The 12,442-nt window shown below is 40.9% G+C and overlaps 1 protein-coding gene across 28 annotated transcripts in view; it reads right to left on the bottom strand.

Moving 5' to 3' along the window:
* LOC118423973 overlaps positions 1-12,442 on the bottom strand; it is a 115,639-nt gene that overhangs the window by 91,599 nt on the left and 11,598 nt on the right. For all 28 annotated transcript variants that reach the window (XR_004832153.1, XR_004832156.1, XR_004832155.1 and 25 more), the window contains exons 9-26: positions 11,777-11,929; positions 11,217-11,361; positions 10,497-10,630; positions 9,761-9,917; positions 8,985-9,216; positions 8,659-8,705; positions 8,348-8,460; positions 7,713-7,922; positions 7,261-7,383; positions 6,637-6,835; positions 5,875-6,042; positions 5,091-5,328; positions 4,615-4,696; positions 4,075-4,295; positions 3,321-3,559; positions 2,613-2,800; positions 919-1,053; positions 232-359 (exon numbers count right to left, since the gene is read on the bottom strand). Coding sequence is in view for 22 of the 28 variants with exons in the window: in XM_035832320.1 (XP_035688213.1) it covers positions 232-359; positions 919-1,053; positions 2,613-2,800; positions 3,321-3,559; positions 4,075-4,295; positions 4,615-4,696; positions 5,091-5,328; positions 5,875-6,042; positions 6,637-6,835; positions 7,261-7,383; positions 7,713-7,922; positions 8,348-8,460; positions 8,659-8,705; positions 8,985-9,216; positions 9,761-9,917; positions 10,497-10,630; positions 11,217-11,361; positions 11,777-11,929 (2,912 nt within the window). In the remaining 6 variants the exon portion in view is untranslated. The remainder of the gene's footprint in view (positions 1-231; positions 360-918; positions 1,054-2,612; positions 2,801-3,320; positions 3,560-4,074; positions 4,296-4,614; positions 4,697-5,090; positions 5,329-5,874; positions 6,043-6,636; positions 6,836-7,260; positions 7,384-7,712; positions 7,923-8,347; positions 8,461-8,658; positions 8,706-8,984; positions 9,217-9,760; positions 9,918-10,496; positions 10,631-11,216; positions 11,362-11,776; positions 11,930-12,442) is intronic.

Below are 12,442 nucleotides of genomic sequence, written 5' to 3'. Positions count from 1 at the left end.
AGTATGGTGTTCAGAACTGTCTGAAGCCGCCAGGCATCAACCTATATGATGCAATTGAACGATTGATTGATTGAGTATGGTATAAAGTAGAATACTCACAAATCTTTCAAAATTTTCATGTTTCATGTTTCAAGCTAAGCCAATTGCATGCTGAGTAAAACTTAGATTCTTTTAAAAATCAAGAATACAATGAATGCTCCTTGGCACTACTGTATTGATGAGGATACTTACTTGTCGTAGTAGGTCTGGTATGGCACATGCACGTGGCAAGGCTCGAAGACCTCAGACTTGATGATGGAACACCTGCGCTGGGCCCAGGACTGGCGGTTGGGGTGCAGGGCACAGGTGTCCTCAACAACCTGCATGGGAAAACATGTAGGGCAAATGAGTAAAGAAGCTGTACATGTCTCTAGACTATTTCCGCAACTGTGACCATTGATTAAAGGAATTGATAATGGCAAACAGTACTTTCAAACAGTGACAAAAATGGAACATTGTCAAATTCTTCTTTGAATGTACTTTAAAAATGAATAGTAAATCCAAAAGATCAATCCTGATTATCCATCACAATCAGCAGTTCAACTAATGAGAGAATAGAATTTTTGACCAACTAGAGAGTGGCTGTAGTCCGTCAAATATTGCATTTCAAATCATAATTTTATTTTGCATTACCTTTGAACAGAGTTATAGGATCAGTGTATTGTGGTCTACACAATTTGATGGTACAACACTTTAGCCAAGACATAAGAGCTTTCTTTTTCACAACAAGTTTATCTCACCTGCTGACGTTTCAATGTCTCGATGTTGTAAAAAAGAAAACTCTTAGGTCTTATGTTCTACCAACCCGATGAAATTATTTTCGGAACACTTTAACCAGTTTTTAGCATGGAAAGCACAAGACCAATGCCAGTCCCTTACCACAGCATTCATGCAGTAGTCATGGACCTTCCAGGAGTCACCAAACTCATTAGCCAGCTGGGAGGCGGGGCCACCGGATGGAGAAGTGAAGTCGTCGTTCTGGTCATCGTTGAAGTTACCGCAGAGACCCTCAACCTGTAGTCATGGCAACGAGCATTAGGTAAGCTGAGAACTCTACCAATGTACGAATATATATGTTTCGATGTATACAGAGTGGAGTTAGTAACCATTGCAGAAAAATGTCATAATGTCTTTCCTGAAGTATGAATTCTAAATGGTCAACTGCAATGTAACACAGATCTTTCCCAATTCTCATGTTTTACTTAAAGATTAACCATTAGTTATTTTAGTTTCCTTGAAGAATATCATTATAGCTCCTTGTCACCTAGCAAGAGCATGTTTAAGAGCCTGATTCACTAGGACAGATTAAGCAAAGGAATGCATACATGTCAGAGCTACTATGAACAAGGAAAATTCTTTAACTTGTATATCCACAGCTTATCTAGTAAAAAAATAGTGTGAAAGGAATGTCCCCTCCAGCTAAGAGAGATAAATGCTTCTCCAAGTGTGGCCATTTCTTCTTAATTTGTTCTGCCGTGACATGCTTACATTTCACGTTGTGTAAACAGTCGAGGAATGCCATCTGTTTACTCGTACTGTTTACACGACAAAATTTATTCCAAAACATCAAGACAGGACAAATATTTGTTAAAAAGGTCAGCATCATCAATAGCAATTGTTTGAGTTGCCGTGTCAAATATGTTGATATCGGGTCAGTCACCTTTCGGACACTTGCTGCTACGCCCCCTTTTTACTCGAGGTCAAAAATTTGTTCTACAAATTTTTTACGAAAAGAACCAATTTTTGCATGTTTTATGTGTTTTGTCCTGTAAAATCAGATCTACATGTTGTGCGTTTTATTTCCATTATAAACTCAAGGGTCGAACTACATGTGTATGCAATTTTGGTCCCAATTGCTTTGAAGTGAAAAGGAGGACTTACTGTAGGAAATCCAGTGCTTCAATGGTATTTGATATAAATCTCTTATCAATGTACCAACTTGAGATATGCCTTTAGCATTTTGAAGGAATTTATCAGCAGAGTATACAGAATGTCAACCTCTTGGCATTAAAGTATTTTTGACTCCAGCTGACAATGGAATTTGAGTCCACACATATCATGTGATTAGATTAATACTGAGGGAAGTAGACAAATGAGAGTTTAATTACAGACTTGGGGGTCTTAGGTAAGTTATGGAATCTTTTACCAAAAGGTTAAAGATGTAAGACATGAGTGAGTAAAAGACAGTTAAAAATGCTTAACATTGTTAAAATATACATTAGGCCAAGACATGGAGACTACATGTCGTCAACATTCTCCTTTTGCTTATGAGCAAATATTGCTGAGTCATGACTGTGCTTATCATGATTTTGAAATAAATTACTGGCTCATACATTTTGTACATTGAAACACCTCTACACCTCTTAACCTAAACTGTCATACTTATTTAGTACTAAGAGTATGGTAAACATACTTAGTCTAGTGCTACCAGTGAACTAGCCCCCTGCTGTAATGTTGTACAGTTGTGTGGCCGAGGGCTTAAGGAATTGGAGATGATCAAAATACCCTAAATACCATATTACATAGTGCAGAAAGGACTTTGATAAACTTTTAACTTTAAAACACAGCCCTACCTGTCCCTTCATCTGTGGCTCCAGACGGATGTAGATGCGTGTTCCCTTGTCCCACTGCAGCTCCACGCCGATGGGAGTGCTGATGAAGATGAACATGCCGGACTCGCGCACGCGGAAGTCCTGTCCCTGAGTCACGGTGATGGGCTGGCCACGCACAAGGGTCAGGCGCTGCCTGTTGGCGCCAGTACCTGTGGTGCAGAGGGGGAGAGTGGTTCAGTACATTACAATCATGTACACGTGATTTCATTTACATTTAAGTAGCATTTTATCACCTGGAATTTCACTTCATTTCCAAAACAGACAAAACCTTTTTCTACAAGATTTTGTATGGACAGTTAAGCATACAAATTACAATATTAGGAGAGAGGGTATAGCAGACCATCCCACAAACATCAGCCATTTGTCATGTGTTATGTAACAAGGAATCTAGGATCTGATTCCTCTGTGAAATATCTAGAATTTTTCTAGATTTCTTGTAACTAAAAAAAAGTATTCATTATGACAGTACCTGGGCCAAGCCAACCTTCCCATCCTGCCTGTAACCATTTTTTGTCTAACATCCTGTAATGCTACTGTGGCAATACTCAAATTACTATGGACACACACTAAGACAAACACATCCAGAGACCAAAAACGTTACCTCTGATTTCTCGGCATTAAGAATGTATTTTGTCAGAGTTATGAATGAAAATCTGCACGGAATCTTACCGAGGGTGAAGACGATGTTCTTGGTGCATGTGACTCCGCTGGTGCCACATGGGATGTTCTCAGCTGTGATGGAGTATGGGTGGGCATAGGTGTCCCTGGTCTTGGAGATGACGTAGTCACAGTCTCCCTGGAACTCGAACATCTTGCCATCGAAGGTCTTGTAGTGAGGATCACCGAAGACGGAGCAGATGCCGGAGCACTCCTTGGTCTCACAGGTCCACTGCTGGCCATTACAGTAGCTGGAAAACAGGCACAGATTTTACACTTCCATTATGAGTAGTATACAAAGAGCCCTCAAAAACATTTCTTGAATGTGTTGGATTTGAAACAGTGTGAAACTTGTCTAGCAACCTGATGAAATCATATTAAAAGTTCTGTTGGCAAAGTTAGTTGTAGTTCACACAACAGGGCACTACTTTTGAATAGTGTCTGAGGATTCAATGAAATCTTTATTTTCATGTCTTGAATTAAGAGCATGAAGATTTGGCAGGTGCAAAAGTATTCATCCTCTCACCAAGTGTTATAGTCCAGTAATAGTAATATATAAAGAGCCCTTCAAAAGCATTTTTGAAGGTGTTGTATCTTAAACAGTAGACAAGCACGATAGATCTGTTGGAAAAGTTTGGGTACTAGGTGTTATATAGTTTGAAAAGAGGGCAGTATTTGAGGATTCAATGAAATCTCTATCTTCAGGTTTTGACCAAATAAAATGAAGATTTGTCAGGAGCAGGAGCAAAAGTAGACACCCCCTCACCAAGTGTTGCAGTCCATCTGGATGGTCTCGCCGGCCTGGTAGCTCTGGCTGCCGTGGTAACAGGGGCACTGGCTGGGAGCGACACACTTCTGCTGGGTGGAGTCCCACACGCTGTCGTTCTTGCACTGGCAGCCGGACTCGCAGGTCACAGTGGTGCACTCCACGTTCAGGTGCATGTTGTCGCAGCTGCGCGGGCACAGGCTCTTGCAGGTGGTGAACTCCTGCAGATGATGATGATGATTGTTTTTTAACATTCAAACTTAATGTCTTCCTGACAGCTAGGTATTAAAGTCTTGACAAAATTTCTATGCACAAAAACAGGTAAATTTTACACAGAAATTCTCTTAATGGATTCCCTATAATTGAGATAGATAGCAAGGATCTTTATCACAAACTGTTAAATACATGTACATTTTGTACTAGACTGTAGGTCAGTAGTTAATGAATTACATCTACTCTTACATTAGGTGTAATATCTTTACAGCAGGATCTTCAATATAGTACATGTAGCTTTTTTTATGTTAGATTTTGAGAACTTACCTCGTTCTCACCACAGTTGGCCATGAGTGGAGCATCAGGACAGGCCATCTCAGTACACTGGAACTGGCTCTGGTGGCAGATGCTGTGGGCAACAATACACTCATTTAGTCCTTGCTTGATAAAACGTAAAGTAGAGTAAAGAAAGTAAAACTAACAGCAAAAAGAAGTCAACAAAAAAGATTTGATGTGTAAGGACTGGTGAGTAAATTTGAGAGTCCATGCAGCAAACAGAGAAGCAAATATCCAGATATTTCTTCAAGATAACAAATTGAAAGATAGAAAATATTCATTGACACAACAAAAGTACAGTGGCTTTTGTAAGGTCTACAACAACTACTTACAGTACATTGAAAGATCTGCAGCCATGCAGCATGAAACAAACAACTTATTTCCTAATACTAGGTCACTGTGTACATGTTAGACGATACTTCTACTTCAGTGTTGAACTTTGAAGAGGGCCAGAGATGGTAACTTACCATGTGTTGCAGTCCTTGTTGATGGTCTCACCATCGGCGTAGTGGAGGCCGTTGTGCATGCAGCCGCACTGATCGGGGGTGACGCAGTACCCGCTGTGGTCCAGCACGGTGCCGGGCGGACAGTTGCAGCCCTCCACGCAGTCGTCCTGGCAGGCCAGCCCCTCGGCAAGGGAGGCACAGCTGGTGCCACAGGAGGTGGCGCAGGACTGGTAGATCATGTCACCCATGCAGTTCAGAGCTGGGGAAGAGAAGATAATGTATTATGTTTAGGATTAAACATATACAGAATTTATTTTGACAATTCTGGATACATTATCCTCGAGAGAAATTAGGAATTCTAAGGGAATGTTAATGCATTGACTGCCAATTGCTCATGCAGCTTTTTTGTCCTAAGTAATGAAACAAAAATCTTGCACATCTACCACTGGAACCATTACTAAACTATTAATATTGTTACTTTCCTTTTCTGGTATGTCTGTACTTTTGTTTTTCTAGAGTGTGCTACAGAAGTGGTAAGTGTAGCCATCTATGTGCTCCAGGAATTGGTCTCCAGATAGAGTCACATGATGTTAGCCTGGTTACCATCCTCTATGATAGTAAATGCTGCCTTAATCTTTTCACTTGCTAACCACAGAAGCAAAAAAGATCCAGCCAGCATTACTATAATGGAAGATGGTACCAAGGCCAAACATGAGGTCCCACTCCCCTGTTCTTGATAAGAACACAGTCATCTTTGACAAGGAAGGGCACCAAGAGAGTTTTTCGTTTTTTCTTATAAACTCACCACAGCCTGGGACGATGTCCCTCCAGTCCATGACGACCCCCTTGCTGGCGCAGGCCATGGCGTAGTCGGACAGGGTGCTGCACAGCTGCTCCGTGTTGGTCTGACTGGCGCAGAAGTCAAACAGGCAGTTCTGGTAGAACGGCTGGACGTCAACAACATCGTGGCAGGCTGCAAAGGCAAAATTTAAATGTCATATTACATATTTTCCATTCATTAATTGCATCATAACTCTTCAAAAGAAGAACAGCTGTTAGTACCAAACATCCATCTTATAAAAGTTTTGAAGACAACAAGGAAAGGTAGTTATTTACTGAATACAAGTTTTTGTAGATGGGGAATATGAAACTGTCCTGCAATGTCAATGGCTTGGCATCTTTTCAGGGCAGGAATGTCAGAAGCAAACTTTTCTAGAATTTAGAGTAAATCAGCTTAATCTACCAAGTTGACTGATCCTGATTGTCCATCATAATTAGCTGTTCAACTAATGACAGAATGGCTATAAGTGGTTTGACCAATGAGACTGCAAAAACTTGGATTTTTATATCTTTGTTTTGCATTTCTATTTTTTGACCAATTGCAAGGTGGTTAGGACTATGGCAGTGTGCGATTGATTGTACACAGTTTACCAAAAAAGAACTGCCTGTTTACCTGTGAAAGGTAGTTATTTACAGAATACAAGTTTTTAAATATTAGGAATATGAAACTATCCTGCATTGTATTTTCAAAACAAAGTATTTCTGCATTTCTTAACGGAATGTTTACCTGTGAAAGGTGCCTGCATGAGGTAGCCACACTCAGCCTGAGCTGTAGCCTTCAGCTGAGAGTAGATGTCACATGGGTGAGCAATCTCCTCACTACCCGGCATCAGGGCCTGGTCCATGCACGTGTCGTCGGTCTTCCACTTGTTGGCGAAGGAGACGGCGTTGGTCTCGATATCACCCAGTGCTGTCAGGAAGTCGTTCTGAAAGGGGAGAAAATTTGTGCTCTGTTAGTCTGGAAACTTTTCTTGTAAGAAGATTTCTCCTTACAAAATATTGTCAAGACCAGGACTCAAAGCTGTCATTTTTGTTACTTGTATACTGTGCAATAGGAAGTCATCAGGAAAAACTTTACATGATGAACTTCTGACGAGAATCTGTACACTCAAGAAATATCTGTTTTCTGCCAGAATATGTCTATTAACTCCTATGGTAATGGTAGTACTGTTATATGCGATGTCTTACATGTAAATCACTGTGTTTTGTATTTCCTGGGAGCCAACAAAAATCAGTCTTTAATGCCTTGGTTACCTTAGACTATATTGTCTTGTGTGACATTGTACCAACAATTGCTGCTAGGCCAGTGAGACTAAAACAGTGTCCCACAGAAGTGAAGAGACTGACTTACGTTCTGGTTGTTGTCGAAGGTACCACAGAGACCGATGGTCTTCCCTGAGAAGCTGGCGGGGGAGGTGATGTAGGCACGCATGTTGCCATCCCACAGGATGGACATGCCGTTGTCAAGGGTGACCTGTGGGGGGAAGGTAAAAAAGAACAATGATTGTAAGACTCACTTTTCCAACAAATGGACAATAATCACTTTGACCATCATTATCATTGTTTACATACAATCAGAAGAAATATAGCTCAGACACTTTAAATATAGTTTAAGTTAAATTGATTGATCATTTCCATATTTATTCTTCATTAACTCATTCCTCATTCATCCATTCATTCATTCAGCTTCTGCAACTTCAGAATAGACAGGGAAAATTAAGATCATATCAAAATAATGATTCATTCCTTTTCTTTCTGAATCCATTCCTCTCATCCATCCTTCATTTCTTCCTTCCCTCTTACCTTCTGGAAGATGGAGGAAGCCCACTCGATGTACAGCCCGGGAGCCCTGTGTGGCAGACGGGTGATGTCCTGTCCGTTCAGCAGCAGTGCCAGGTTCTGCTTCATCTTCAGCTGGGAGCCGCCGTGCATGACGGAGATGGACTTGGTGCAGGAGGCGAACCGGGCGGAGCTGGTGCCACACTCGATGTTCTCAGCAACGATGTGGAAGTCCTGGGGAATGAGACAAGGTCTTAGTAAATATCCTCTTGTACAATGTTATATTTGAAGCATGTACAATACATGGCCAATCATTGTTGGAATTGATATATTGATGGACATATATGATCGACCCAAGTTATGTTTCCATAGCTTTTTATAAGTTTATACTCAGTCTGTGAATAGTAATGTTATGCATTATTCTAGAAATGAAGCAGTTTCCATGAACAGACTTTGATGGGCCATAGGCATAGCAATAGATGTATATAGGATATATTTTGCTCATAATTGTCTGATTCAGTACAGAATAATCAACAGTGCTGTTAGTATAGTAAGAAGTTTGAGGAAACCAAAAATGCTATTCCTGTGAAAGCAGCTAGAAATTGTAGAAATAGACAATAATAACATTATTAGGCATCTACAGATGTAACGTTACTTACAGCCACACTGTTGTCGATGTTCCTAGCCAGAGTGTAAGAACAGTCTCCCATGAAGTCATAACGCTTTCCATCAAACGTCATGTAGTGAGGATCACCAGTGGCACGGCAAGTGGCTGTGGAGGGAGTACAGAAAATACAGAAGACTCAAACAATGAAAAAAAAAACTTTTAAAAAAGTTGTCAACAAAAGTTTTAACTGCTTGGATATTAGAAAAGATGTGTTAAGCAGAGATTTTTAAGTGAGATTGTAAAGTTAAAGTCATTTTCAAGCATTTTCAGGCTGTACGAAAGAAGGAAGTGTGTTGTACTTACACTCGCAAACGTTGTTTGTACACTCCCATCTGCCAGACTTGCACTCACTGTGGAAGGAAGAAACAATTAAATAAATACAACACCAGGATAATTGTAAGACAATTCTAAGACATGGATCTCCATTTACCTTTATATGGTCATAACCTCCAGCACAATTGAATAAAGACTCTTTTTGCACAACCACCAACCACAACTTTATTTTCACCGAAAATAAAGCTTTGGTTTAAATGGTTGTGTAAGAAGAGAATTCAGTGACATACCAGCCTGATGAAACTATTCAAGGCTCTATCACAATTGTCATCAGATGGCAAAGAAAGGTAACGCACCAGTCGTTACAGTCAGACTTGATGGTGGATCCCGGTGCGTACTCCTGACCATGGCTGAGACAGGGGCACTGGTCCTGCAGCAGACAGTCATTGTTGTGCAGGAAGTATCCGTCGGGACAGTGGCAGCCGTCGATGCACTGCTCGTCCTCACAATTGTACACGGTCTGACGGCAGGTCTTGGGGCAGGAGCTGCCGCAGTCCTGGTAGACCTGGCCAGCAGGGCAGGACACCGCTACAGGGGTAAGAAGTCATGACTATTGGTAAAAAGGTAAAGTTGTCTTAGGGGCATGGTATTGGAAGGCAGAGCCCATGGTCTCCTTCTGCTGCCATTTAACTCGCCAAACAAGGTGAGGTAGCATTTTACACCTGGATGAAACGACAGAAGTCATGTAACATGCCTTTCCAAGGACATAACATCCAGGAATGCCAGAAATTAAACCTGTAACCTCACAATCGTATGTCTACTAGCATAGCTATCATATGACACACATGTACTTCGTGTTCAATTGACATATGGTGACCATTTACATACATTTGTACATCCTATCTTCTGCCACTTACAGCATTAGACTGCTCTATTTGTTTGGAATACCTTTTTGGACAACCATGTAGGCAACATACACAAGATTAAGTTCTGTTTTTGTCTATTTTGTTAACAAAAGAAAACTAATTGAAAGATGAAGACTGTTATAGTGCACTAAGATGTCATTGTTACAACAGCCATGGCAAACATAGTTATAGTTACATGTATAGTACACATAGACAGAATAGCTTACGGCAGAAGCTGTTGGTTCTCCAGGTGAAGTGGATGTTCTGGCGCATGCACTCGCGAGCGAAGGCCTCGAAGGTTCCGCACTCGCAGCCGGCGCGCTGCCCGTTGCAGAAGCAGACGTCGTCCATACAGGCCTGGTAGAACGGCTGGGCATCCACCACCTGGGAAGGGAATAGACAGCAATGCGTTAAATGACATGGACACAGTCAACTTGATACAGAACACATTAATACAGAAGGTGTTTTTCTCATGTTTCATATCATTGTTATGTTAACTACATGTAGGTTGCTAAGCTTTATCCTATACCTCTGTTTTGTCTTTTCACTTATGATAAGGAATCAACATGTAACAAAGGCTACTCATGAAAATTATAAAAAAATACTTGACAAATAGGAGGCTACATGGAATGCTCAATATAGGCTTTTCATTTGACGTCATCTGCGCCATGTTGGATTATAGCGTACGTTTGTAAACCACAGGAAGATGCTACTGCTTAATTCAATCACCCGCTAATATGGTCGTCTGTACTATCAAATTATAATTAGTATGACGTCAATGAAAATCCTGTATACCTACATGTAAAATTATGCTTCTTTCAAGTCACATGTCAGATATTATTGGGTAGGGGTAACTTAATTCTTAAAACACGGTTTAAGGCAGTGTTAAGTGTTCGTAACTCATTCTGGCTAGAACTGAATTTGACACAGAGAGAATTAAAGTTTTGATCGTGTTTCACGCACCTGGCGACACGTGGCGAAGGTTGGGCTGTCCAGCAGCGACCTACAGGTGGCTTCAGCGGAGGCGGTGACTTGCTGGTGCTGGGTGGTGTCCGACAGGCAGTGGCTGCTCTGGCTGGTCGAGTCGTGGCACGTCTCTGCAGGGTTAGTAGGTTAGTTAATTGGTTAGTGATAGACTAGAGGAGTTTAAAAGGTAGTAGTCGGTTTAACAACCTAGTTAATAGATTAATGATACATTAGCTAAATTGAAAAAGTATTGAATGACTAGCTGGCTTTAATAGGTAGTAGCAGGTTTAGTAACTTTACATTTGTTAATTGGTTAATGATATATTAGATGAGTTGAAAAGGTAGAAGCAGGTTTAGTAACTTTACATTTGTTAATTGGTTAATGATATATTAGATGAGTTGAAAAGGTAAAAGCAGGTTTAGTAACTTTGACTTTATTAATTGGTTTATGATATATAAGATGAGTTGAAAAGGTAGTAGCAGGTTCGATAACTTAGCATGCAGTTTTGAAAGGAAAACTTTAAGGTTTCATGTCAGTCACTGGAATAAGTTATGACATTTGACATTTTGGATCAAGTAAAGCATGATGAGTAAATAAAGCACATCAGACTAAGTCAATCCTGTATCAAGCACGTTATTGAGTTATCTACGGTGCAGGTTAATCAACTGGACTTTTAGGTCACAGGAATGAAGGAAAGATGGCTAGGAGATACGTACCACCATCGCCCAACATCTTGTAGCTGTTAGCGAAAGCTGTTGGTGTGTGAACGATGTGGCCCATGATGTCGGTGAAGTCGTCGCTGGGGTCGCGGTTGAACTTCCCGCAGAGACCGCAGGTCTTTCCACTCAGCTCGTCTGTGACCTACAATTGGCGGAAAACAGTTTTGTTTTATCTATATAGGACTAGCTAGAGAATCAAGCTCACAACTTAAAATTCTACGTCAAAGTAACTTCTTACTGTTGATTCTGAGTCTAAATACATAAGACTATGAGCTGCGACAAGAAGTTATAAATTATCATCTTCTTCTTCTTTACATCCTCAATATCAGTTTATAAGAAAACAGTGTACCTAGAGAAAAGGGAAACTTCAAAGTAACTTCTAACTGTTGACAATGAGTCTGAATACACAAGACGAATTTTCATTTGTTTATTCTTAAAGCTAGTAAAACATAGTAAATAGATTAACATCGTGTAACGTTACCTGGATCTCTGACTTTCGTCTACATGTAAAGGTTTACACTGATAACTGAAGTGAAAAATGTCTTTTCTGTGCTTACATCAATGAAGATGGCCTCATCGCCGTCCCACTTGAGTTGGAAACCCAGCCCAGACTTGACTGTGACGTAAGTTGCCACCTTCTCCACCAGGAGACCATCTCCAATCTTGGTGGGGATGGTCAGCTCAAGGTCATTGTGGAACACAATAGGGCCCTGTGTATGGGGGGGGGGAGAAATCCATTGTCATTAGTCAGGCTTAGATAGTATAATGTATTATCTTTTATGTGCACTTGCAAAAAGGCAACCCAATTGACTGAGACGGATGGAGGGCAGCAATCAGACCGAAATGACTTGACAAAATGTCCAACCCTTGCAAGAAAGGTAACAACGGACTCTAAACCGAATAGTGTGAGTGTGAGTGTAACAGTTACTGAAGTGATAAAGGTGTGCTAAATCTGTTCTGCTGGCCTTTTCACTGACAGTTTTCATTTTTTTTTCATTTTTTTTTCATTGTTTCACTGTCCAAGAATAGTATGCCCTACAGATTACACATTCACACCTGGTCCAAGACTACAAGGCTTTAAGCACTGTGCAATGATTACATGTTGAACTGTACATGTAAGTCCAGCCCGCAACCAGCCATACAGCATGCAGCTCAGGCGCACCCGGCCCTACAAACTGCCAACTGGTACTAAGCGGTACCTCACTAGCCCAGTCCCTTCAATT

The sequence above is a fragment of the Branchiostoma floridae genome, chromosome 10 (genome assembly GCF_000003815.2).
Source record: "Branchiostoma floridae strain S238N-H82 chromosome 10, Bfl_VNyyK, whole genome shotgun sequence".
In the NCBI taxonomy this organism is placed as follows: domain Eukaryota; kingdom Metazoa; phylum Chordata; class Leptocardii; order Amphioxiformes; family Branchiostomatidae; genus Branchiostoma; species Branchiostoma floridae.
The sequence above is the reverse complement of the archived record's forward strand: the minus strand, read 5'-3'. Positions and strand labels throughout refer to the sequence as shown.